General features: G+C 34.3%; 1 protein-coding gene across 2 annotated transcripts in view; it reads right to left on the reverse strand.

The window, feature by feature from the left end:
* Nucleotides 1-860: 860 nt before the first annotated feature.
* Nucleotides 861-27,072, reverse strand: part of LOC102809715 (cyclin-D-binding Myb-like transcription factor 1) — a 37,962-nt gene continuing 11,750 nt past the window's right edge. Inside the window, exons 6-13 of one of the 2 annotated variants that reach the window (XM_085492297.1) lie at nucleotides 25,731-25,833; nucleotides 24,791-24,869; nucleotides 23,340-23,476; nucleotides 22,179-22,335; nucleotides 20,922-21,002; nucleotides 14,266-14,337; nucleotides 10,648-10,733; nucleotides 861-4,914 (exon numbers count right to left, since the gene is read on the reverse strand). In XM_085492297.1, the coding sequence (XP_085348423.1) occupies nucleotides 4,796-4,914; nucleotides 10,648-10,733; nucleotides 14,266-14,337; nucleotides 20,922-21,002; nucleotides 22,179-22,335; nucleotides 23,340-23,476; nucleotides 24,791-24,869; nucleotides 25,731-25,833 (834 nt within the window). In that variant the 3' untranslated portion in view covers nucleotides 861-4,795. Of the gene's footprint in view, nucleotides 4,915-8,774; nucleotides 10,138-10,647; nucleotides 10,734-14,265; nucleotides 14,338-20,921; nucleotides 21,003-22,178; nucleotides 22,336-23,339; nucleotides 23,477-24,790; nucleotides 24,870-25,730; nucleotides 25,834-27,072 lie in introns of those variants that run through there. The other variant, XM_085492298.1, reaches the window with a different exon arrangement.

The following is a 27,072-nucleotide window of genomic DNA, read 5'->3' on the forward strand; positions in this document are numbered from 1 at the left end:
GTCAACTGAATCGCACCCTAATATCGACAGTGAAGTCACACACAATCACTAAATCCCAATTATGGACATTTTGGATTATATACTGATTGTAACAAGTTCAAGTTATGCAAATGAAAGACGGGAACGCAACATTCGTTTCCAAGAAAACAGTGATTACATATGAGCAGCTCTACTTTAATATTTTAAAATCAAAATTGGTTTATCCTTTACTTTTTTTTGGAGGGGATGGTATTTTATAATGACGTGATGCCAAATGTTCCTACGTTTCCACGTCTTGCGAATAGTGCATTTTACCACTTTTTTGCAAAAGTACATTGATGTTTCAATAAATAAATTATCTAGAATTACTTATACTATGTAATAGACACTAAGAAGGAATAACAGCACAAGAAAATAGGGGCAAAGGTTCAAGTCGATACCTTCAGTCTGTCACACAAGGGCGATATTTAACAACATCTACACCGTTAGAGGGCGCTAGTCATGTAAATTCAATTATTTTGAAACTGATTTGATAAAAGCTGTTGAGTTAAAGGCAATCTCCATAGTCGATAACCTCGAGAACAGTACTATTGGACGGGTCCTTTATTTTAACATCCAAACCCAAAGTTTTTCAGGGGCAATGGAGCGCGCATAACTTACTCCAGGCTTCATACATTGTAAACACTTGCACACAGAACAAGTCATATATTAGAAAACAAGGTTCTGCATGAACAAGGGTTACTTTTTATAATAGCAATAAACATACTAATTAATAACTAGATCTTGTCTTTATCATATAACACTTAAAATTCAATTAATCTTGCCAGATACAGCAAGTCACAGCAATATAAATTACCCACAATTCTCAATGACTTGTAATATTGTACTTTGTTTTCACCAAAATATTTTATTGCCATAATGTTTTGCACCATATTAAATTCCTAAGGAGTCTGCTGTAAAAGTACATTGAATACATAAAAAAACTGTCAAAGCAATTAAAGAACGATCATTTAAAAAGTCACATGAAACACAGCAGCAAAGCGAATGTTTAGAAAAACAACATGGCGGATTATGTCATATTTTGCCAGTACGTTGCATGAATATTTCTCAATTCAACCACTGGTGGCACACTGCAGAAATAGAGTTTCAATAGCACTTCTACTAAAGCCACACTGGTCATATTTATTGCAGTTAGTATTTAAATTAAACCCTGTGTAAAATATACTAATCCAATATCATATAATTCTGTTCATTTTTGTGTGGAAATAAAATAAAAATCTAATATTTGAGTTGTCAATCCACTGTCAACATTGAGAATTTTAATAATATTTTTTTTTTAATGATGAACAAGTCTTGATTAATTATTTTGAAATGATAAAAACTCATTGAAATCTGAGGAAGGCTAATTGAACAAATCTGAGAGAGGTCCACCTGAGGTACGTACATGTATAAAGTAATCAGACTTGTAGAAGCAAAAAAAATAAGAAAAATATTCATCAAAATCAGAGAATTAAAGATATCAACATGAAATAAACATTCTAAGAGAGGTCTATCCAAGGTACATATATACTAAGTATCAAAGCAATCCAGTATTGTAAAGCAGCACTTATGTTTGAAGTTTCATTTAAATCTGATGTATGGTGACTGAGATATATGTGGTAGTGTATAAAATATATACAATATATGTCAAAAATTTTCACTTTTTGTTACACAGTTGATTTCTGTTATATGCTGGCATAATTAATGAGGTCACACAACCATACCTGATGGGTAAGACACTTGTCTGACACTTTCAGAATAGTAATGGCTGCATAACTCTATCAGCAACAGTGCATATGATAAATACATGATTTGAACTTCACAATTGACAGTGTACCCATTCATAAAATGGTGTAAGCATATAGGAACAATATACTATAAAGTACTTTATTCTCACTACTATTGCGGAAAGGATGAATCAGTGAAAATAAAATCCAGTGAAAATATCTTTTTTTCTGGACCAGCCATGTTCAAGAAGAAGTCTAAAAAAGCTGTTTTTTTACTGAAAAATTACAAAAATATTCACTAAAATTAGAAAATTGTAAGTGTCATCCCAAAATGAGCAAATGAATAAAGCCCATTAGAGGAGTCTACATATAAAATATCGAAGCAGTTGTGATAGCTGTTTTCAAGAAGAGGGTGAATAGTAGCAAAATGACAAAAATATTCATCAAAATTAGAAATTTAAAGATAACATCATGAAAAGAATAAATCTGAGAAAGATGACAATTAAAATCTTGAGGTAATAGTAAAAAAAATCAAAGAAAGCTTAGAAAGAACTCCCGTGTGCTGAGAGTATTGAAGAAACATTAAAAATTAATTCAAAATTACTTGTACATGAGATATTGATGGAAAAGCTAAAAACTAATTATGTAAATCAGGTAACTAATATGAACAGAACGGAACAAAAAAATTATGAATTATTATCCTAATTAGAGAATTAACATGTCCTATGACATCTATGTACCAAATTTCATTGAAATATGATGATTACTACTTGATATATCAAAAGCTGAAAATTAATTAATTATGCTAATTAGGTAATTAATATGTACTTGTATTACCCTAAAAACTATCAGGTCTGTGCAGTGTCCTATGACATCTATGTACCAAGTGTCATTGAAATGTGATGATTACTACTTGAAATACCAAAAGCTGAAAATTAATTAATTATGCAAATTAGCTAATTAATATATACTGATATTACCCTAAAAACTATCAGGTTTGTGCAGTGTCTTATGACATCTATGTACCAAGTTTTATTGAAATGTGATGATTACCAGTAGTACTTGAGATATCAGTGGAAAAGCTGAAAATTGATTAATCATTATGCAAATTAGGTAATTAATATTGCACAGATTTTTACCCAAAACTAATCAAATCTGCGCATTAGTTTGGAGCATCTGTGTGCCAAGTGTCATCAAAATCCAATGAGTGGTTCTTTAGATATCAGTGGAACAGCCATGGAACAGCTAAAAATCAGCTAATTATCATGTAAATTAGGTAATTAATATGCATGGATTTTTACCAAAACCTCAGCAAATCTGCGCATTGGCCCAGAGCATCTATGCACCAAGTTTCATCAAAAACTGATGTATGGTTCTTGAGATATCAGTGGAACAGGCGGACACACACATACACATACACACACACACACAGACACACTAACTGCAAAGGCTCCCTTTTTGTGCTTCGCACACGGGAGTCAAAAATTACTAAATTAAAATATTGCGCAACAAGTCATCTGAAGATGACACAGTCCCCACTTGTCAGATGTGATTATAGTTGGCTATGAATTATAAAGTTTGAATGTATATGTATAAATCGGGTAGGAAGATTAAGATGAAAATCAACATTACAAGGCACATACCCTATATCAACATATCAAGTCAATACCAAGTATGGTCTTATTTGGACTACCGTAATAATTCACAAGATATTAACAAAAATTAAAATTTAATTAAATATGCAAATGAGGTCATTAATTGATTCCTTGAAAAAATAAATCAATGTGCATCTGTACTAGTGGTAACTCTGTCTTTGTACCAAGTCTCAGCAAAATCAGTCCAGGCATCTCCGAGAAATGAGAATGGACACACGGAGGACGGATTTTACAGGATTTTGACATTCAAAATGGTCACCAGGCAGCCATATTTGATCAAATTAGGAAATAAATCTATGTGAATATGTATACCTCCTCACTGTCTCTTTGTACCTAGTATCATTGAAATCAGTGAAGGCATATCTGAGAAATATCAATGGACAGACAAAAGCCATGATTAACAATCAAAATATCATTTCAAAGAAACAAAACAACGTGCATCTGTATATGTGGTCTATTTGTCTTTGTAACAAGTCTCAACAAAATCGGTCAAGCCATCTCCGAGAAATGACGAAGGACCAAGTTTGACTGAATTTTGGCATTTAAAAATGGCCACCAATCAGCCATATTTGATCAAATTGAAAAATAAATTGACCTGCACATGTATGGCTGGCCACTATGTCTTTGTACCAAGTTTCAAATAAATTGGTCCAGCCATCTCAGAGAAATCACTCAGACGGACTGACAAAGATGAAACTACAAGCCCCTCCCAGACTTTGTTGTTAATAATATGCATGGGATTTTTACCCCAAACTAAATAGTTCTTAAAACATCTATATTCACCAATTTGATGAGTGTTTCTTGAGGAACAGATACACACACAGCCGTACGCATGTGCGTGAGTGCGAGAGAGAGCACATTCGAGAGCGAGAGAATGAGAGCAAGAGAGTGAATTTACCAAGACGAATATCATACTCTTCCAAAATACGTAAATCTGCTACTTTGAAATGAATTACATGTAATTCCACTTCTAAATGCAGATGTACCATGGAGCCCATGTAGTGATCGGTCAGAGAACATGAACAACATTGTACTGTATTTTCTCTATTAGTAGTGCACGAGTTTGTATAAACCTTAAGGAGCTGAGAAAATTCAAGAATACACAAAGTTAGTACTTGTTTTGACTGGTACATCAATGTGATACTTACGTACCATTTTACGTATCCAAGCCATTGTCAAATTTGTCATGTTAAATATTCACGCTATTGTCTGACACTTTGTTTATAACCTCTCAAGAAAGTCATCAGATATTTTCCAGTACTGAAACAGCTGCCCATCACAAAGGGCAAGAAGGGCACTCAGGATAAATAAAGAGGAATAAATTAATACTTCATAGATACCCTATCACATATTTGTGGTATCATCAACATGAACAATCATCAATAGTTGACAACATCAAATTTCATCTTTGCAATCAGAGGAATCATCATCATCATCTATAAACTCTTTACTTTTATATTCTTTAACACTGCTTATTCCATGACCAATGGCCTGATGCAACTCACGTGCAATGTCTGTTGAAAATAAACACACAATGATAATCTATTACAACCATTTTGTTCATATACTTAGTTTAGAATAAACCAATGACAACATCTTTATAAATTACATTAATGACACATCAAAATATTACACTGATTGACAATTGCAATGCGACATATGAAATATCACTACTGATGTGGTGTAAACATCACAATATTCATGTCACATTTCACCAATTTATGTTTTATATGTTCGAATGCTGAGAAAATATAAAGCATAAGACATCCCCACATTTGTCATTGAGGTAAGTTTTAGACTGATTGACAACAACCACTTGTCACTGAGGTAAGTTTTAGACTGATTGACAACAATCACTTGTCACTGAGGTAAGTTTTAGACTGATTGACAACAATCACTTGTCACTGAGGTAAGTTTTAGACTGATTGACAACAATCACTTGTCACTGAGGTAAGTTTCAGACTGATTGACATTGTCACTGAGGTAAGTTTTAGACTGATTGACAACAATCACTTGTCACTGAGGTAAGTTTTAGACTGATTGACAACAATCACTTGTCATTGAGGTAAGTTTTAGACTGATTGACAACAATCACTTGTCACTGAGGTAAGTTTTAGACTGATTGACAACAATCACTTGTCACTGAGGTAAGTTTTAGACTGATTGACAACAATCACTTGTCACTGAGGTAAGTTTTAGACTGATTGACAACAATCACTTGTCACTGAGGTAAGTTTTAGACTGATTGACAACAATCACTTGTCACTGAGGTAAGTTTTAGACTGATTGACAACAATCACTTGTCACTGAGGTAAGTTTTAGACTGATTGACAACAATCACTTGTCACTGAGGTAAGTTTTAGACTGATTGACAACAATCACTTGTCACTGAGGTAAGTTTTAGACTGATTGACAACAATCACTTGTCACTGAGGTAAGTTTTAGACTGATTGACAACAATCACTTGTCACTGAGGTAAGTTTTAGACTGATTGACAACAATCACTTGTCACTGAGGTAAGTTTTAGACTGATTGACAACAATCACTTGTCACTGAGGTAAGTTTTAGATTGATTGACAACAATCACTTGTCACTGAGGTAAGTTTTAGACTGATTGACAACAATCACTTGTCATTGAGGTAAGTTTTAGACTGATTGACAGCAATTACTTGTCACTTTTTTTATTATTTATATTACTCTATTGTTATTTCCAACACCTTATTGTTATTTCCAACACATTAATGCTATTTCCAACACCTTATTGTTATTTCCAACACCTTATTGTTATTTCCAACACATTATTGTTATTTCCAACACATTATTGTTATTTCCAACACCTTATTGTTATTTCCAACACCGTATTGTTATTTCCAACACCTTATTGTTATTTCCAACACATTAATGTTATTTCCAACACCTTATTGTTATTTCCAACACCTTATTGTTATTTCCAACACCCTATTGTTATTTCCAACACCTATTGTTATTTCCAACACCTTATTGTTATTTCCAACACATTGTTGTTATTTCCAACACCTTATTGTTATTTCCAACACCTTATTGTTATTTCCAACACCTTATTGTTATTTCCAACACATTATTGTTATTTCCAACACCTTATTGTTATTTCCAACACATTATTGTTATTTCCAACACATTATTGTTATTTCCAACACCCTATTGTTATTTCCAACACCCTATTGTTATTTCCAACACCCTATTGTTATTTCCAACACCCTATTGTTATTTCCAACACCTTATTGTTATTTCCAACACCTTATTGTTATTTCCAACACCCTATTGTTATTTCCAACACCTTATTGTTATTTCCAACACCTTATTGTTATTTTCAACACCCTATTGTTATTTCCAACACCTTATTGTTATTTCCAACACCCAATTGTTTTTTTCCAACACCTTATTGTTATTTCCAACACCTTATTGTTATTTTCAACACCCTATTGTTATTTCCAACACCTTATTGTTATTTCCAACACCCTATTGTTATTTCCAACACCCTATTGTTATTTCCAACACCCTATTGTTATTTCCAACACCTTATTGTTATTTCCAACACCTTATTATTATTTCCAACACCCTATTGTTATTTCCAACACCCTATTGTTATTTCCAACACCCTATTGTTATTTCCAACACCCTATTGTTATTTCCAACACCTTATTGTTATTTCCAACACATTATTGTTATTTCCAACACCCTATTGTTATTTTCAACACCTTATTGTTATTCCCAACACCTTATTGTTATTTCCAACACCCTATTGTTATTTCCAACACCTTATTGTTATTTCCAACACCTTATTGTTATTTCCAACACCTTATTGTTATTTCCAACACCCTATTGTTATTTCCAACACCTTATTGTGCACATAATCAATATGTGTTTCATCTAAACAATTTTCACTCAATATCAGACATCTATCAGTAAAAAAAAACAGAATGCTAAAAAATAGCAATTTGAAAGTTAAATCAAAGAATGAACTCGTGTGTGCTGAAGGTATTGGGGGCAAGAAGTACAAATATAGAATACTGTATTTACTATATATTTACAGTTAGCACATGTGCTACTATTAGAGCAAATACAGGATTTAAAAATATAACTGCAAGCAATGATCAGGGTGGTTTTATGTAGCTATGGTTTAATAATTATATAAATATTTAATTTAAATATTATATAAATATTTAATGAAATAATGACCATACATGGTGACTTGATATTTTGTCAGACAACCTATCCCTATCTGCAACAGTACTTAAGATATTACAGTTATGCATATTATTGAGGTCACATGACCATATATAATCATCTGAAACATTAGTCATATCACATTGATCTCAACCAAAAACTAATAAGGTTTGTGCATCATCACAGAACATCTATCCTACCATGTTTCATTAAAATCTGCAAATTGATATGCTAATTGATATGCAAATAAGTTAATTAATATGCACTGGACTTCAATAAAAAACAAATCACATCTGTGCAATATCCCAGGACATTCATGCACCACGTTTCATTGAAATCTGTTGAATAGAACATGAGAAACAAATGAAAATGCTAAAAATTTACTAATTAATATGCAGATTAGGTAATTATTATGCACAGGATTTTAACAAAAAAATAAACAAGTCTGTGCACTATCCCAGGGCATTGATGTACCAAGTTTCATTAAAATCTGTTGAATAGTACTTGACAAACAAGTGAAAATACCTAAATTTGTCTAATTATTATGCAAATTAAGTAATAATTATGGATGTGTATAAAACATTAGATTACATAAAATCTTAGAGTATTTATGTACCAAGATTCATTAAAATAAGATGTTAAATATTTAAGATATTGATGGAGAAGCTGAATTATGTAATTAATATGCATAGATTTTTCTGTAAAACTAATAAGGTCTGTTCTAGCATGCATGTACCAAGTTTCATTAAAATGTGATGATTAGTATTTGGGATATCAGTTGAAAAGCCAAAAATTGACTAATCATTATACAAATTAGGTGATTAATATGCACAGATTTGTACCCGAAATTAATTACCAGATTCGGCTGATACCCCGCCCATCCTAAACCCCGCCCATGGACGATGTTTCAAATAGTGGGCGATGTATTGGTCCACACATTGCCTGACTGAGTCAACAAACATTTTTACAGACCCCAATTTTCCCGTCCGACATCTTGCATCGAGCGTGCTATTTCAAATATGACGCTAAAAATAATTTACTGTGAAGTCGAAACGCGTAAAAATCCAATAAATCCAATGCTGTATACGAAATGTCGTTGCATGAAAAATCACCAATTTCAAGAGTAAAAGTCGTAACTTTAGAAGGTACGAGTATTATGGCTCGTGAATACATTTCACTTACGTTTATTACAATCAAATAAAGTCTGTGCTTAAAAATGAATGCTATTTACGAAGTTTGAAATACCCAAGCCTTCCTGATTCGAGCCTCTTGGTTGATTTGACAACGGTAGGTATCGTTAATGTTTAATCTTTGTCTGTATCGCATTCCTGACAAAAAGTTCAAGATCGGTAAACAGGAAATTAGTGAACTAAAATGTCTCCTGCGTTTCACACGTGACATGACTATTAAAAAACACAGAGTTAAGCGGTCGTGTGTGTTCTAGAAATCTAACCTTGCACACATAATCTTGTATTTGACGTGTTTTTTTGTCCAAAAAAGACAGTCCCTTTCAGTAAACTCTTCGCGTTCGTGGTATTTGTGAGAGTTGAAAGATTTTTTGAACATATAATAGGTAACTATATCAATTTGGGTGAAGCTGGGTGGCCCGAATTTAAATATCAGTGCATGAATTCTGGAGGTCATTGCCCAATGCTGCACATAATTCAAACACATGATTAGTAGAGTTCAGTCGAAATGTACGTGAATATTGCGATCGAAGTGTGCTGTCCAGAGTTTATTATATTACATATTCACTTCATTTCGAATAAAATAATTCATTGTTGGGAACATCAATGAATCACAAGACACCTGACTACTATGATTTAAATGTGCCCATGTTCATGTTTGCGTAATTATTACGAGTGCAACGCATTATAAAGTCGGTAATATAAATTGAGTTTGCGTAATTATTATGAAAGCATTACAAAGTTGAAATATTCAGAGCTGGTACAATATTGTAAACAAATTAGCATCATTAGAAAAGCAGCGCACCAAGTAAACAATGTTGATATATTCAAAGCCAGGGTTGCAGACAAGTTATGTGATTACAGTATCGTCGGATATAATAACAAGTTTACTAGACCGACGCGCGGAGCACGAAAGAAAAAGGTTGCTATGGTAACGCGCCAGTTCAGTGCGTGACTTGGGGTCAAACTTCGGTCAATTCACACTTGATGTCAGCAGTATCGCCGCGCAGCAACAGTTTGTAAAGAAGTACTTGAAGTTCAATTGCTCCCAAAATGATTTCGCTGATTACTCGGTTGTCACAGCGTGTGTTGTGGCATGTCCATGATGCACTTTCGACTTTGGCTTGCTTTTCCTTCTTGTTCACGTAATGCGATCTCTCACCAATGTATTAAAACACTTTGAATTTATACTTTGCATGATTATATTTGGTCATCGCGAAACATTATTTTTTCTAAACATTTTCTGAGACCATTTTCATCAGTGCAGGGTTATTTTTCCAGACAAGATGGGCTTCGTAATATCTTCTATAACATCGCCCGGGCGACCTTTTGGTCAACATTTTTCTAAAAAAAAAAACGAATCCTCCATAAGATCGCACAGAGCAGGGTATCAGCCTGAATCCGGTAGGTCTGTGCATAGTCCTAGAGCATCTATGTAGCAAGTTTCATTGAAATGTAATGATTATAGTACCTGAGATATAAGTGGAAAAGCCTAAAATCGACTATAATCATTAGGTAATTAAGATGCACAGATTTTTACCCAAAACTAATCAGATCTGCACATTGTCCCAGAGCTCTGTACAAAGTTCCATCAAAATTCAGTGAGTGGTTCTTTCAATATCAGTGGAACAGTCATGAATAAGCTTAAAAATAAGCTAATTTTTATGCAAATTAGGTAATTAATGCACAGATTTTTACCTCAAATATAATCAAATCTACGCATTAGTCCAGAGCATCAATAACCATATGGTTCTTGGGATATCAGTGGAACAGATGGACACACATACACACAGACATACTAACTGCAAAGATTCCCATTGTGTGCTTCATGTCAAAAACATACTATAAACTCACCATCTAGAGTCTTCATTTGATGATCTGCCACATGCTTTGTTTTCAGTAGATACCATTTAATTTTCAATTGAGCAACAGTCGGTACACTAACAATGAAACAATGCAACAGACTTCAAGGCAGGTAGAGATAGCAGCTAGTAAGTGTTAATGGTGACCAAACCAGAGTGGAAAATATACCACCAAATATGAACAAAGATTGCATTGACCAATGCATAACAGAAGTTGATGAGATTCAGCATTGCTTCATGCAGTTCTCTCATGACAACCGTGTAATTACACATCTTTACCAGATCTTTACCAGAATGTATAACAGTGCAAAATGCCAGCCAAAAGTGTTTCTTCCAGCGTGATTACTTGTGTTCAATTACAGGATTTTATTTCCATCAAGCACTATATTTTGCCATGTCCAATATCAACAAAGGTAAAGTGTTTAAATGTGACGTAAATAGAACATACGTTGTCATTTACAGACGGCCAAATACATATCCTGCAAGGCAATATCATTGTGAATGGGACATATCTTGCCAGTCAATATCAATGTGAATTGAGCATATCCTTGCCAGTCAATATCAATGCGAATTGAGCATATCCTTGCCAGTCAATATCAATGCAAATTGAGCATATCCTTGCCAGTCAATATCAATGCGAATTGAGCATATCCTTGCCAGTCAATATCAATGCAAATTGAGCATATCCTTGCCAATCAATATCAATGCGAATTGAGCATATCCTTGCCAATCAATATCAATGTGAATGGAACATATCCTGTAAGTCAATATCAATGTGAATGGGACATATCTTGCAAGTCAATATCAATGTGAATAGGACATATCTTGCAAATCAATATCAATATGACAGGGACATATCCTGTAAGTCAATATCAATGTGAATAGGACATATCCTGTACGTCAATATCAATGTGAATGGGACATATCTTGTAAGTCAATATCAATGTAAATAGGATATATCTTGTAAGTCAATATCAATGTGAATAGGACATATCTTGTAATTCATAATCAATGTGAATGGGACATATCTTGTAAGTCAATATCAATGTGAATGGGACATATCTTGTAAGTCAATATCAATGTGAATAGGACATATCTTGTAATTCAATATCAATGTGAATAGGACATATCTTGTAAGTCAATATCAATGTGAATAGGACATATCTTGTAATTCAATATCAATGTGAATAGGACATATCTTGTAAGTCAATATCAATGTGAATAGGACATATCTTGTAATTCAATATCAATGTGAATAGGACATATCTTGTAAGTCAATATCAATGTGAATAGGACATATCTTGTAATTCAATATCAATGTGAATAGGACATATCTTGTAAGTCAATATCAATGTGAATGGGACATATCTTGTAAGTCAATATCAATGTGAATAGGACATATCTTGTAAGTCAATATCAATGTGAATGGGACATATCTTGTAAGTCAATATCAATGTGAATAGGACATATCTTGTAAGTCAATATCAATGTGAATAGGACATATCTTGTAATTCAATATCAATGTGAATAGGACATATCCTGTAAGTCAATATCAATGTGAATAGGACATATCTTGTAAGTCAATATCAATGTGAATGGGACATATCTTGTAAGTCAATATCAATGTGAATAGGACATGTCTTGTAATTCAATATCAATGTGAATAGGACATATCTTGTAAGTCAATATCAATGTGAATAGGACATATCTTGTAAGTCAATATCAATGTGAATAGGACATATCTTGTAAGTCAATATCAATGTGAATAGGACATATCTTGTAAGTCAATATCAATGTGAATAGGACATATCTTGTAAGTCAATATCAATGTGAATAGGACATATCTTGTAAGTCAATATCAATGTGAATAGGACATATCTTGTAAGTCAATATCAATGTGAATAGGACATATCTTGTAATTCAATATCAATGTGAATAGGACATATCTTGTAATTCAATATCAATGTGAATAGGACATATCTTGTAAGTCAATATCAATGTGAATAGGACATATCTTGTAAGTCAATATCAATGTGAATAGGACATATCTTGTAAGTCAATATCAATGTGAATAGGACATATCTTGTAAGTCAATATCAATGTGAATAGGACATATCTTGTAAGTCAATATCAATGTGAATAGGACATATCTTGTAATTCAATATCAATGTGAATAGGACATATCTTGTAAGTCAATATCAATGTGAATAGGACATATCTTGTAAGTCAATATCAATGTGAATAGGACATATCTTGTAAGTCAATATCAATGTGAATAGGACATATCTTGTAAGTCAATATCAATGTGAATAGGACATATCTTGTAAGTCAATATCAATGTAAATGGGACATATCTTGTAAGTCAATATCAATGTGAATAGGACATATCTTGTAAGTCAATATCAATGTGAATAGGACATATCTTGTAAGTCAATATCAATGTGAATAGGACATATCTTGTAAGTCAATATCAATGTGAATAGGACATATCTTGTAAGTCAATATCAATGTGAATAGGACATATCTTGTAAGTCAATATCAATGTGAATAGGACATATCTTGTAAGTCAATATCAATGTGAATAGGACATATCTTGTAAGTCAATATCAATGTGAATAGGACATATCTTGTAAGTCAATATCAATGTGAATAGGACATATCTTGTAATTCAATATCAATGTGAATAGGACATATCTTGTAAGTCAATATCAATGTGAATAGGACATATCTTGTAATTCAATATCAATGTGAATGGGACATATCTTGTAAGTCAATATCAATGTGAATAGGACATATCTTGTAAGTCAATATCAATGTGAATAGGACATATCTTGTAAGTCAATATCAATGTGAATAGGACATATCTTGTAATTCAATATCAATGTGAATAGGACATATCTTGTAAGTCAATATCAATGTGAATAGGACATATCTTGTAATTCAATATCAATGTGAATAGGACATATCTTGTAAGTCAATATCAATGTGAATAGGACATATCTTGTAATTCAATATCAATGTGAATAGGACATATCTTGTAATTCAATATCAATGTGAATGGGACATATCTTGTAAGTCAATATCAATGTAAATAGGATATATCTTGTAAGTCAATATCAATGTGAATGGGGCATACCCTTTAAGTCAATATCAATGTGAATAGGACATATCCTGTAAGTCAATATCAATGTGAATGGGACATATCCTGTAAGTCAATATCAATCCAAATGAGGCATACCTTGCCAGTCAATATCAATCTGGAATTGGGCATATCCTGTAAGTCAATATCAATGTGAATAGGACATACCCTTTAAGTCAATATCAATGTGAATAGGACATATCCTGTAAGTCAATATCAATGTGAATGGGGCATACCCTTTAAGTCAATATCAATGTGAATAGGACATATCCTGTAAGTCAATATCAATGTGAATGGGGCATACCCTTTAAGTCAATATCAATGTGAATAGGACATATCCTGTATGTCAATATCAATGTGAATGGGGCATACCCTTTAAGTCAATATCAATGTGAATAGGACATATCTTGTAAGTCAAGATCACTGTGAATGGGTCATATCTCAATATCAATCTGAATGGAAAGTACTTACTCTGGGAAATACTGTAATAAATCTTGCCAGTCAATATCGCTTTCATCATATAAATCTGGTGTCTGATAAATTCTGAAATAAGTAAAATAAAAGTAATACACTTTTAATTCTTATAGTCGTGCCCTCTCGTGACTGAACACTTCTGTGATGTCAAAATGATGTCAAGTCAACCACTATTTTTGGTTCTCCAGTCTAGTGATCTAGTCTATAATAAAATATAATATCAAATCGCTATCATCGCTTTCAATTGCCCTCATGTCTCGCTCATTTAGGTCAGAAACACACTGCATTGTTAGACCAGCTGAGCGTATTACAGGAACTGTTGTACATATTATTAATTCTGCACAAAACATGCAACAATATGCAGAAATATTTAATGAAATCATGACCATATATATTATACATCTTGTCTGAAAAGAGAATTTTAGTACTCATTGCATATGTCCTTATCCACAACAGTATACATATACCGGGGGTATAGTCATCTGATACACGAGTCAAACCTCTTGTCTGATGCTTTCCATTAGAGCACTGGTTGCATGTCACTATCTGTATACAAGTGTCAATAGCTACAAATGAGTCAATTGGACAGTATACAAGTGTCAGTAGCTACGAATCAGTCAATTGGACACTATACAAGTGTCAGTAGCTACAAATGAATCAATTGGACACTATACAAGTGTCAGTAGCTACGAATCAGTCAATTGGACACTATACAAGTGTCAGTAGCTACAAATGAGTCAATTGGACAGTATACAAGTGTCAGTAGCTACGAATCAGTCAATTAGACACTATACAAGTGTCAGTAGCTACAAATGAATCAATTGGACACTATACAAGTGTCAGTAGCTACAAACGAGTCAATTGGACACTATACAAGTGACAGTTGCTACGAATCAGTCAATTAGACAGTATACAAGTGTCAGTAGCTACAAATGAGTCAATTGGACACTATACAAGTGTCAGTAGCTACAAATGAGTCAATTGGACAGTATACAAGTGTCAGTAGCTACAAATGAGTCAATTGGACAGTATACAAGTGTCAGTAGCTACAAATGAATCAATTGGACACTATACAAGTGTCAGTAGCGACAAATGAGTCAATTGGACACTATACAAGTGTCAGTAGCTCCAAATGAGTCAATTGGACACTATATAAGTGTCAGTAGCTACAAATGAGTCAATTGGACACTATACAAGTGTCAGTAGCTACGAATCAGTCAATTGGACACTATACAAGTGTCAGTTGCTACAAATGAGACAATTGGACACTATACAAGTGTCAGTAGCTACAAATGAGTCAATTGGACACTATACAAGTGTCAGTAGCTACAAATGAGTCAATTGGACAGTATACAAGTGTCAGTAGCTACAAATGAGTCAATTGGACACTATACAAGTGTCAGTAGCTACAAATGAGTCAATTGGACACTATATAAGTGTCAGTAGCTACAAATGAGTCAATTGGACACTATACAAGTGTCAGTAGCTACGAATCAGTCAATTGGACACTATACAAGTGTCAGTTGCTACAAATGAGACAATTGGACACTATACAAGTGTCAGTAGCTACAAATGAGTCAATTGGACACTATACAAGTGTCAGTAGCTACAAATGAGTCAATTGGACACTATATAAGTGTCAGTAGCTACAAATGAGTCAATTGGACACTATACAAGTGTCAGTAGCTACAAATGAGTCAATTGGACACTATACAAGTGTCAGTAGCTACAAATGAGTCAATTGGACACTATATAAGTGTCAGTAGCTACAAATGAGTCAATTGGACACTATACAAGTGTCAGTAGCTACGAATCAGTCAATTGGACACTATACAAGTGTCAGTTGCTACAAATGAGACAATTGGACACTATACAAGTGTCAGTAGCTACAAATGAGTCAATTGGACACTATACAAGTGTCAGTAGCTACAAATGAGTCAATTGGACAGTATACAAGTGTCAGTTGTTACAAATGAACCAATTGGACACTATACAAGTGTCAGTAGCTACAAATGAGTCAATTGGACAATATACAAGTGTCAGTAGCTACAAATGAGTCAATTGGACACTATACAAGTGTCAGTAGCTACAAATGAGTCAATTGGACAGTATACAAGTGTCAGTTGCTACAAATGAATCAATTGGACACTATACAAGTGTCAGTAGTTACAAATGAGTCAATTGGACAGTATACACGTGTCAGTAGCTACAAATGAATCAATTGGACACTATACAAGTGTCAGTAGCGACAAATGAATCAATTGGACACTATACAAGTGTCAGTAGCTACAAATGAGTCAATTGGACAGTATACAAGTGTCAGTAGCTACAAATGAGTCAATTGGACACTATACAAGTGTCAGTAGCTACAAATCAGTCAATTGGACAGTATACAAGTGTCAGTAGCTACAAATGAGTCAATTGGACACTATACAAGTGTCAGTAGCTACAATTGAGTCAATTGGACAGTATACAAGTGTCAGTAGCTACAAATGAGTCAATTGGACACTATACAAGTGTCAGTAGCTACGAATCAGTCAATTGGACACTATACAAGTGTCAGTAGCTACAAATGAGTCAATTGGACAGTATACAAGTGTCAGTAGCTACAAATGAGTCAATTGGACACTATACAAGTGTCAGTAGCTACAAATGAGTCAATTGGACACTATATAAGTGTCAGTAGCTACAAATGAGTCAATTGGACAGTATACAAGTGTCAGTAGCTACGAATCAGTCAATTGGACACTATACAAGTGTCAGTAGCTACAAATGAATCAATTGGACACTATACAAGTGTCAGTAGCTACAAACGAGTCAATTGGACACTATACAAGTGACAGTTGCTACGAATCAGTCAATTAGACAGTATACAAGTGTCAGTAGCTACAAATGAATCAATTGGACACTATACAAGTGTCAGTAGCGACAAATGAGTCAATTGGACACTATACAAGTGTCAGTAGCTCCAAATGAGTCAATTGGACACTATATAAGTGTCAGTAGCTACAAATGAGTCAATTGGACACTATACAAGTGTCAGTAGCTACGAATCAGTCAATTGGACACTATACAAGTGTCAGTTGCTACAAATGAGACAATTGGACACTATACAAGTGTCAGTAGCTACAAATGAGTCAATTGGACACTATACAAGTGTCAGTAGCTACAAATGAGTCAATTGGACAGTATACAAGTGTCAGTAGCTACAAATGAGTCAATTGGACACTATACAAGTGTCAGTAGCTACAAATGAGTCAATTGGACACTATATAAGTGTCAGTAGCTACAAATGAGTCAATTGGACACTATACAAGTGTCAGTAGCTACGAATCAGTCAATTGGACACTATACAAGTGTCAGTTGCTACAAATGAGACAATTGGACACTATACAAGTGTCAGTAGCTACAAATGAGTCAATTGGACACTATACAAGTGTCAGTAGCTACAAATGAGTCAATTGGACACTATATAAGTGTCAGTAGCTACAAATGAATCAATTGGACACTATACAAGTGTCAGTAGCTACGAATCAGTCAATTGGACACTATACAAGTGTCAGTTGCTACAAATGAGACAATTGGACACTATACAAGTGTCAGTAGCTACAAATGAGTCAATTGGACACTATACAAGTGTCAGTAGCTACAAATGAGTCAATTGGACACTATATAAGTGTCAGTAGCTACAAATGAGTCAATTGGACACTATACAAGTGTCAGTAGCTACGAATCAGTCAATTGGACACTATACAAGTGTCAGTTGCTACAAATGAGACAATTGGACACTATACAAGTGTCAGTAGCTACAAATGAGTCAATTGGACACTATACAAGTGTCAGTAGCTACAAATGAGTCAATTGGACAGTATACAAGTGTCAGTTGTTACAAATGAACCAATTGGACACTATACAAGTGTCAGTAGCTACAAATGAGTCAATTGGACAATATACAAGTGTCAGTAGCTACAAATGAGTCAATTGGACAGTATACACGTGTCAGTAGCTACAAATGAATCAATTGGACACTATACAAGTGTCAGTAGCGACAAATGAATCAATTGGACACTATACAAGTGTCAGCAGGGTTCTCCCCAGAAAAAATGCATAGCGCCGGGGCTAATTTGCATAATAATTTGCATATCATTTACATATCTTTCCTTCATTGATTAACAGAACTTATTTACAATTATGAATATTAGTAAGCTCAGTAACAGGGCAAATATTTTTTTTAATGGAATCAACACATTATGTTTCACAATTTAGAAGAGTTTGAAACATTCTCGAAATACAAATGCTACAGACTAAAAACAAACACAAATACATTATTGTTGCAATTTAATTGTTTTGTAAAACGTTGAAGGAAACGCATTCAAAACGTTAAGCCAGATTTATGTTCACGAATCTCATAATTTTATTCACTCCAAAAACATTCTCCTTCAAAAAATCGATCACGTAATTAATTGACGTATTGTTGTAATTTATTATTCGTACCATCAACTTCTAAAACGTTTACAATTACAGTAATGAGCGAACAAATAAAGCTTCAAAACGATCATCAAAGTTACGACGTGACATAACTTACTTGGCCATGTTATACACCAGTTATAGCAATAATTCCTCAACAAATTTTACTTCTTTTTTTTTTTTTGATATGAAATGCAAGTAAAATCCGACTTATTTTTATCGGGAGCGATTATTTTTGATCACTTGATCGCTTCGGTAAAAAAAAACAGACCCGCCATGATGTTTGTGAAACATTAGCATGTGTCCTTTGACCCGATGGGTCAAGAATTCCATTAACCAATCAAAATGCCGCATGGTAATGCCGGTAGAACCCGAAGTTTTCCGAATGGTAGTGATCATAAAAATTACATTGCGGAAGTAAAGCGATGTCGTAGCACGATGTCTTGGCATCGATTTCAATTGAAAACTGCACGACAGCTTTCGAAAGAGGTGATTTGCAATTTTTAAAAGGTAAATTAGGTCTTGAAAGAAGAGTTTTTACATGATTCGCAATGATAACAGTTCAAATGTATTTTACCAAATCACGCAATAAACACGTTGTTTTTTCTTGAGTAGCGTGAACTGATCGTGAACTCCAATTTGACCATGTTATATCGAGGTGGAATTGATTTTGAAATAATTTTAGCTTTCAATCTAAAGACTGTGTCTATCGCAGAAAGTATTTACTTACAAACAAAGAGGTGCTAATTCCACAAATTTGACTAGCCGCTACGTATCGTGCGACTAGGTCTATTGTTTATAAATTATAATCCACGACTGGCAGGATGCGTGTCGGTCGGTACGTAATTATACCAACCAGCAGACAATAGTCCTCGTCGGAAGCATTTCCGTGGTGGTCACTAATTTTGAGTGACGGTCGGGGCCGACCGGCGTGGCGAACAAAGCTTTTTCACATCTGATATTGGCATGTCAAATATGAAATCAAGCGCCGAGGTGAGAACACATAGCGCAGAGGTCCCAAGTGAAGCGCCGAGATTCACAGGTATAGCGCCGCGGATCTCGGCGCTAAAAAGCCCTGGGGAGAACCCTGTGTCAGTAGCTACAAATGAGTCAATTGGACAGTATACAAGTGTCAGTAGCTACAAATGAGTCAATTGGACACTATACAAGTGTCAGTAGCTACAAATGAGTCAATTGGACAGTATACAAGTGTCAGTAGCTACAAATGAGTCAATTGGACACTATACAAGTGTCAGTAGCTACGAATCAGTCAATTGGACACTATACAAGTGTCAGTAGCTACAAATGAGTCAATTGGACAGTATACAAGTGTCAGTAGCTACAAATGAGTCAATTGGACACTATACAAGTGTCAGTAGCTACAAATGAGTCAATTGGACAATATACAAGTGTCAGTAGCTACAAATGAGTCAATTGGACACTATACAAGTGTCAGTAGCTACAAATGAGTCAATTGGACAGTATACAAGTGTCAGTTGCTACAAATGAATTAATTGGACACTATACAAGTGTCTGTAGCTACAAATGAGTCAATTGGACAGTATACATGTGTCAGTAGCTACAAATGAATCAATTGGACACTATACAAGTGTCAGTAGCGACAAATGAATCAATTGGACACTATACAAGTGTCAGTAGCTACAAATGAGTCAATTGGACACTATACAAGTGTCAGTTGCTACAAATGAGTCAATTGGACAGTATACAAGTGTCAGTTGCTACGAATCAGTCAATTGGACAGTATACAAGTGTCAGTTGCTACAAATGAGTCAATTGGACAGTATACAAGTGTCAGTAGCTACAAATGAGTCAATTGGACACTATACAAGTGTCAGTTGCTACAAATGAGTCAATTGGACAGTATACAAGTGTCAGTAGCTACAAATGAGTCAATTGGACAGTATACAAGTGTCAGTAGCTACAAATGAGTCAATTGGACAGTATACAAGTGTCAATAGCTACAAATGAGTCAATTGGACAGTATACAAGTGTCAGTTGCTACAAATGAGTCAATTGGACAGTATACAAGTGTCAGTTGCTACAAATGAGTCAATTGGACAGTATTTACCATCTAAAGATGCTAGTGAATTCATTACTGCTACAATATTAAATTATTTTATTTAAGATGGAGACTCAGTTTTTAGCAATGGTGTTCTTTAATGTACCTTTCAATGAGCACCGCGTTGTCACTTTCTTTCCAAACATGAGATCGCCTGTCAGATTCTGACCAACACAGAAAGTGAGCCCTGCAAAGGAAAGGAATTCAAAAGTAAAGTAACTTTGTGATCATCATGTCATCCAAGTAACTTTAAAAAGACATTAAGTCATTGAAAACGCTAAACACCAGACATACATCTCTTTGCAATTGCAGAAGAAAGCTATGACCTATAGTTTTGTATATAGTAATATATGTTGGAACATAAACATGTCAGATGATGCATGATTATGATGATTTTTTAACATTACAATGTTTTACATTCAGTTATCTTGTATCTGTCAAACGAGTACTTGTCCAAATTTGAGAGATATTTCTCTAGAACAGCAATAATTAAACCAAAATGGCCACCAATTGGCCATTTTGATACATCTGTATATCTATGATGTATAATGAATATATATAATTTGAGCATATTCAGCCAAAGCATGTCAGATATACTGCATTCATTAACACAAAATGACTGCAAGTTAGACATTATGAATCCGATCTGAAAAACAAAATGACATGCATTAAGGAACACTAATTTCTTATGTGTGTACCAAGTTTGAACAAAATCCATCAGTAAATGGCCGAGAAATGCTTGATTTTGATGATTTTTCAGTACAAAAATGGTCGCCATTCGGCCATCTTGAATCAGAACAAGAAACAAATTGATGTGTCAATGTATAATATTATGTATGATGTATGTGTGAAGTTTTAATGTAATCGGTCAAGGTATTCCTAATATGTATGTCCATATACATGCACACACTGACACACAAACGAACAGAGGTCAATCTATAAAGTCACTGTTTTCGAACTGCATCCGAACGGGGACTAGCAAAATGGACATCAGTCAGCCACTTTGAATCTGACCTAAGGAAAAAAACTTTTATCAAAGAGTCATCATGTTCAATGTATGTATCAAATTTGAATAAAATATGTCCACACAGGAAGAAGATCTGGTTCTAAAACTGCAGAAATATTCGACCATTTTGAATGGGAACATGAAACAACTGGATGTGTGTATAATATGATGTGTGATGTATGCAATTGTCCCGAGCGTTTCAGAGATACAGGTGCAGATGGACACATGGATGGACAGACAGACGTATGGAGGTAAAAGTTTTGGAATACATCGAACAGGCAGATGCATAGGATGACCAGCATTTTTTCTTTCCAGAATTTGTACATCATTATTCAAAATTTCACGTAAAATTTTTACCATTCTCTCCGACACTGATTGGCTGTTCTGGTTGACACTTTCTTTGAAACTTCTAACCAAGGTATTTTAGTGACCGAGTGTAAATCATCTGTCCCAGCTATTTCTTTCACTGCATTCTTGAGTGCTGATCTTTCTTCTCGAGTCCACGGACCAGTGACTAGAGAAACAAATAAATGACATTTTTACGAAGATCAAATATATTACAGGTTTTATGCAACTATGCCCCAGCCTTCTAAAACATGTATGCTTTCTGGTCTTGGAAAGACCCTCTACGAATACATTACAGGTTTTATGCAACTATCCCCCAACCTTGTAAAAAATGTACAATGCTTTCTCGTGTCAGAAAGACTATAATCAATGACACAACACTTCTTTGTAGTCAACATTCTCATACTAAGGTTCTTTAAAAATTGGTGTGTGCAACTATTGAAATTACTATCCACATGGAACATGCGTGTCTTTAGGTACGTTTTATTGAAGTTTAAAGTGAAAATTTGCTATCATCAATATAGAGTGTTTCAAGTTTACTGTAATGATGTTGTTAATTGGTTATTATTTACAATAATGTTGTGTGAATATCAACGAGTCCCAATATTTGATGTGTGTGAATATATTAACTTATGGCGTTGGAGTCTCCGAATGTTCCACGCTGCACAACGGATGAACAAATGCCATATCTGCTGCTCTCTAGATAATTGTGTGTTGAATAATTACTGTATAGTCATAGTCACGATTATCATTGTGAACTTGGGTTTGGTATGTTGAAATATTGCCGTGCCGTTTGGTAGTGTTTGTGCCGTGGTGCATCCCTTATCTTTGTTGCGTACATGACTGTGTTCGAAGTACGAATCACAAGATTTATCAGCCGTTGAGGAAAATCGTACTGACTTGTATTGTTAGATATTAGTATTGGTAGAACATAGTAGTACAAGTACTCAGATGAATAACTAATCACAGCACTGTTTGTGCTATATTGAATTCCATATATAATTTCATTATACATTTGTGTATCGTTGGTGGCAAAATAATTTACAAATTGTTTATGTTTATTTAGAATTAAATAATTGCTGTACATTTGCCATAATCTGTCTCGTTATCTGTTATTCATATTATTTCTCCTTTGGCAGTAGTTGCTATGTATCAATGCCAGGAAAAGATTACCTCGGTTTTCTTTGAATTCTTTGAATTTATCTCTTAACGCTTGTCTATGTCGTTTCATTTTGGCACCAATGAGTGCCCATTTGTTACCATGACGCCTCTGTAATTTCTTTAATAATTCAATCTCTTCGGCAGTAAAACTGAGAATAAACGCAAATTTAATACCATATCATTTGCATAATATATTCATATATTCATCTATTTTGTCAATGAGAATACTGCAAAAGATGCAAAGAAGGCAGTACGGTGACCATACAGACGATCCAGCACTGCCAGAGTTCATAATTTGTGGCGATTTCATGATTATGATCATCAGAGATATATAAGATGAGTGTATGGGTGTGATGTGATGAATATGTTCTTGCAAATTGTGTATTTTGTTTGCTCAATTTCTCAATTCTATAATATTGCGATATATTCATCACATATCATTCTGTGGAACTCGCGATATCATATATCTTCATCACATATAATTCTTCGGAACTCGAAATATCAAGATATCTTCATCACATATTCTGTGGAACTTGTGATATCATAATATCTTCATCACATATAATTCTGTGGAACTTGCGATATCATGATATCTTAATCACATATCATTCTGTGAAACTCGTGATATCATAATATCTTCATCACATATTCTGTGGAACTTGCGATATCATAATATTTTCATCACAAATCACTGTGGAACTCACGATATCATAATACCTTCATCACATATCACTCTTTGGAACTAGTGATATCATAATATCTTCATCACAAATCACTCTGTGAACTCGCGATATCATGATATCTTAATCAAATATCATTCTGTAGAATTTGTGACATCATGATATCTTCATCACATACCACTCTTTGGAACTCATGATATCATAATATCTTCATCACATATTCTGTGGAACTCGCGATATCAAGATATCTTCATCACATATCATTCTGTGGAACTCACGATATCATAATATTTTCATGAATTCATCCCATATCAGCATACATTGATATCAAAGTTGCATAACCTTATCTTATAAATCCTTAAACATCTATTCTTGCTTGTACTCATAATTTCCATAAATATGACATAACAAATGCATTCATAACACATTCAAAAATATCCATAAGACTTTGGAACATACTGTGGAATACTTTATTTTCGCTGGAATAAATTTTTGCTGAACAGGCTTTTTGGGCGTTTTGCTTGGAATTTATTTTCACTGATTTTTGATGAGTTTAATGTGAAACATAGGAAAAAAAGTATATTCGCTGGATTTTATTTTCACGGAATCATCCCTTCAGCGAAAATAGCGAAAATAAATTTTAAGCGAAAATAAAGTATTCTACAGTATTCACATTGGTGTTAATTGGTGGGACAATTATACTGTTATCGTAGCTACCGGTAGTTGTATAACAATTAATATTATTCAGAAATAAAAATACAGTTAACAAGATGATGACAATACCATCCTTTGTGATTGTTGATATCCAAAATTCGTTTTGCCCGTTCATATATATATGCTGGTGGTCTTGGAATGCCTTTACCTAGAAAAAGAATACACAGATTTACTTGGTACTTTGCTCATTTTCCCAAGATAGCGTCACAGCAATGTGTTAGTACACCGCAACAAGTGCAATTTTCCCTACTAAAATCAAGATCTTTTATCTAATCTGTTAACTGCAAGTTTTAACACACTTTGATGCATGAGAACGAGAAATAGCAGCTTCTGAAACAAATGGGTTACATAATGTATGTGTAAAGTTTGAAAATGATCAGTCCAGCCATGCTATCAATATGGCTCCAAAAACACAATCTGTTAAAAACAAAATGGCTGTCAGCCATTTTCAATTAATACTGGGAAAAAAATTACATGCATCAAGGACCCATTGTGTTTAATGACATACCAAGTTTGAATGATATATGTCTATACATAACCAAAATCCACACCCACAATGGCAGAAATGTTTGATTTTGACAATTTGTAGCACTAAAATGGTCGCCATTTCGCTATCTTTAATTGGATCATGAAACAAATACATTATGCATATGTAGGATGATATGAGTTTTGATATGTTTGTGTGGATGAAATTGGCCATGTCTGAGATGCAGGTGTGACAGACTCACAGAGGTGAAATTATAAGACTCTATTTTTTTTAAAAGAAATAAAAATAGTATGTAAATTGCTAGAAATGACTTTCTGTTAGAACAAAAACAAATATTTTCCAGGTGCCTAGGTGCTGTTTGCAAAGCCATCTGTCTCTTTTTTTGGAGCATAAATATCCTGACATGTTACCCATTGGCTGAGTACAACATCTATCAAATATTATCAGCAAATAAGTCGTCTTTGTTTGCAAATAAGCTATTCTGATAGCGAGTAGTATAAACAAAATTTTTTAAAGACTTACATATTTTCTTCCGAAATCTAATTTTATTGATATTATAACGACTCCATGCATCGTTGTCATCATCAGTCGTGAATAACGATTGTACATCATGAACTCCATGTTTCTGTTGTGAAAATATTAAAAGGAATAATTAATAATAATAATATCCATAAATGTTACCAGTATGTCATATCTAAAATAGCTGGCAGGATGGATTGATAATAAATCTTTCCAATAAATTGTGCCCTCTAGTGACCAAGCACTACAAAATAGGCCAATAAATTGTGCCCTCTAGTGACCAAGCACTACAAAATAGGCCATTAAATTGTGCCCTCTAGTGACCAAGCACTACTAAAAAGCCCAATAAATTGTGCCCTCTAGTGACCAAGCACTACTAAATAGGCCAATAAATTGTGCCCTCTAGTGACCAAGCACTACAAAATAGGCCATTAAATTGTGCCCTCTAGTGACCAAGCACTACAAAATAGACCATTAAATTGTGCCCTCAAGTGACCAAGCACTACAAAATAGGCCATTAGATTGTGCCCTCTAGTGACCAAGCACTACAAAATAGGCCAATAAATTGTGCCCTCTAGTGACCAAGCACTACTAAATAGGCCAATAAATTGTGCTCTCTAGTGACCAAGCACTACAAAATAGGCCAATAAATTGTGCTCTCTGGTGACCAAGCACTACAAAATAGGCCAATAAATTGTGCCCTCTAGTGACCAAGCACTACAAAATAGGCCAATAACTTGTGCTCTCTAGTGAGCAAGCACTACAAATTAGGACAATAAATTGTGCCCTCTAGTGACCAAGCACTACTAAATAGGCCAATAAATTGTGCCCTCTAGTGACCAAGCACTACTAAATAGGCCAATAAATTGTGCCCTCTAGTGACCAAGCACTACAAAATAGGCCAATAAATTGTGCCCTCTAGTGACCAAGCACTACTAAATAGGCCAATAAATTGTGCCCTCTAGTGACCAAGCACTACAAAATAGGACAATAAATTGTGCTCTCTAGTGACCAAGCACTACAAAATAGGACAATAAATTGTGCCCTCTAGTGACCAAGCACTACGAAATAGGCCAATAAATTGTGCCCTCTAGTGACCAAGCACTACTAAATAGGCCAATAAATTGTGCCCTCTAGTGACCAAGCACTACTAAATAGGCCAATAAATTGTGCCCTCTAGTGACCAAGCACTACAAAATAGGACAATAAATTGTGCCCTCTAGTGACCAAGCACTACTAAATAGGCCAATAAATTGTGCCCTCTAGTGACCAAGCACTACAAAATAGGCCAATAAATTGTGCTCTCTAGTGACCAAGCACTACAAAATAGGACAATAAATTGTGC

This window comes from Saccoglossus kowalevskii, chromosome 17 (assembly GCF_978046115.1).
Source record: "Saccoglossus kowalevskii chromosome 17, keSacKowa6.1, whole genome shotgun sequence".
NCBI classification, from domain to species: domain Eukaryota; kingdom Metazoa; phylum Hemichordata; class Enteropneusta; family Harrimaniidae; genus Saccoglossus; species Saccoglossus kowalevskii.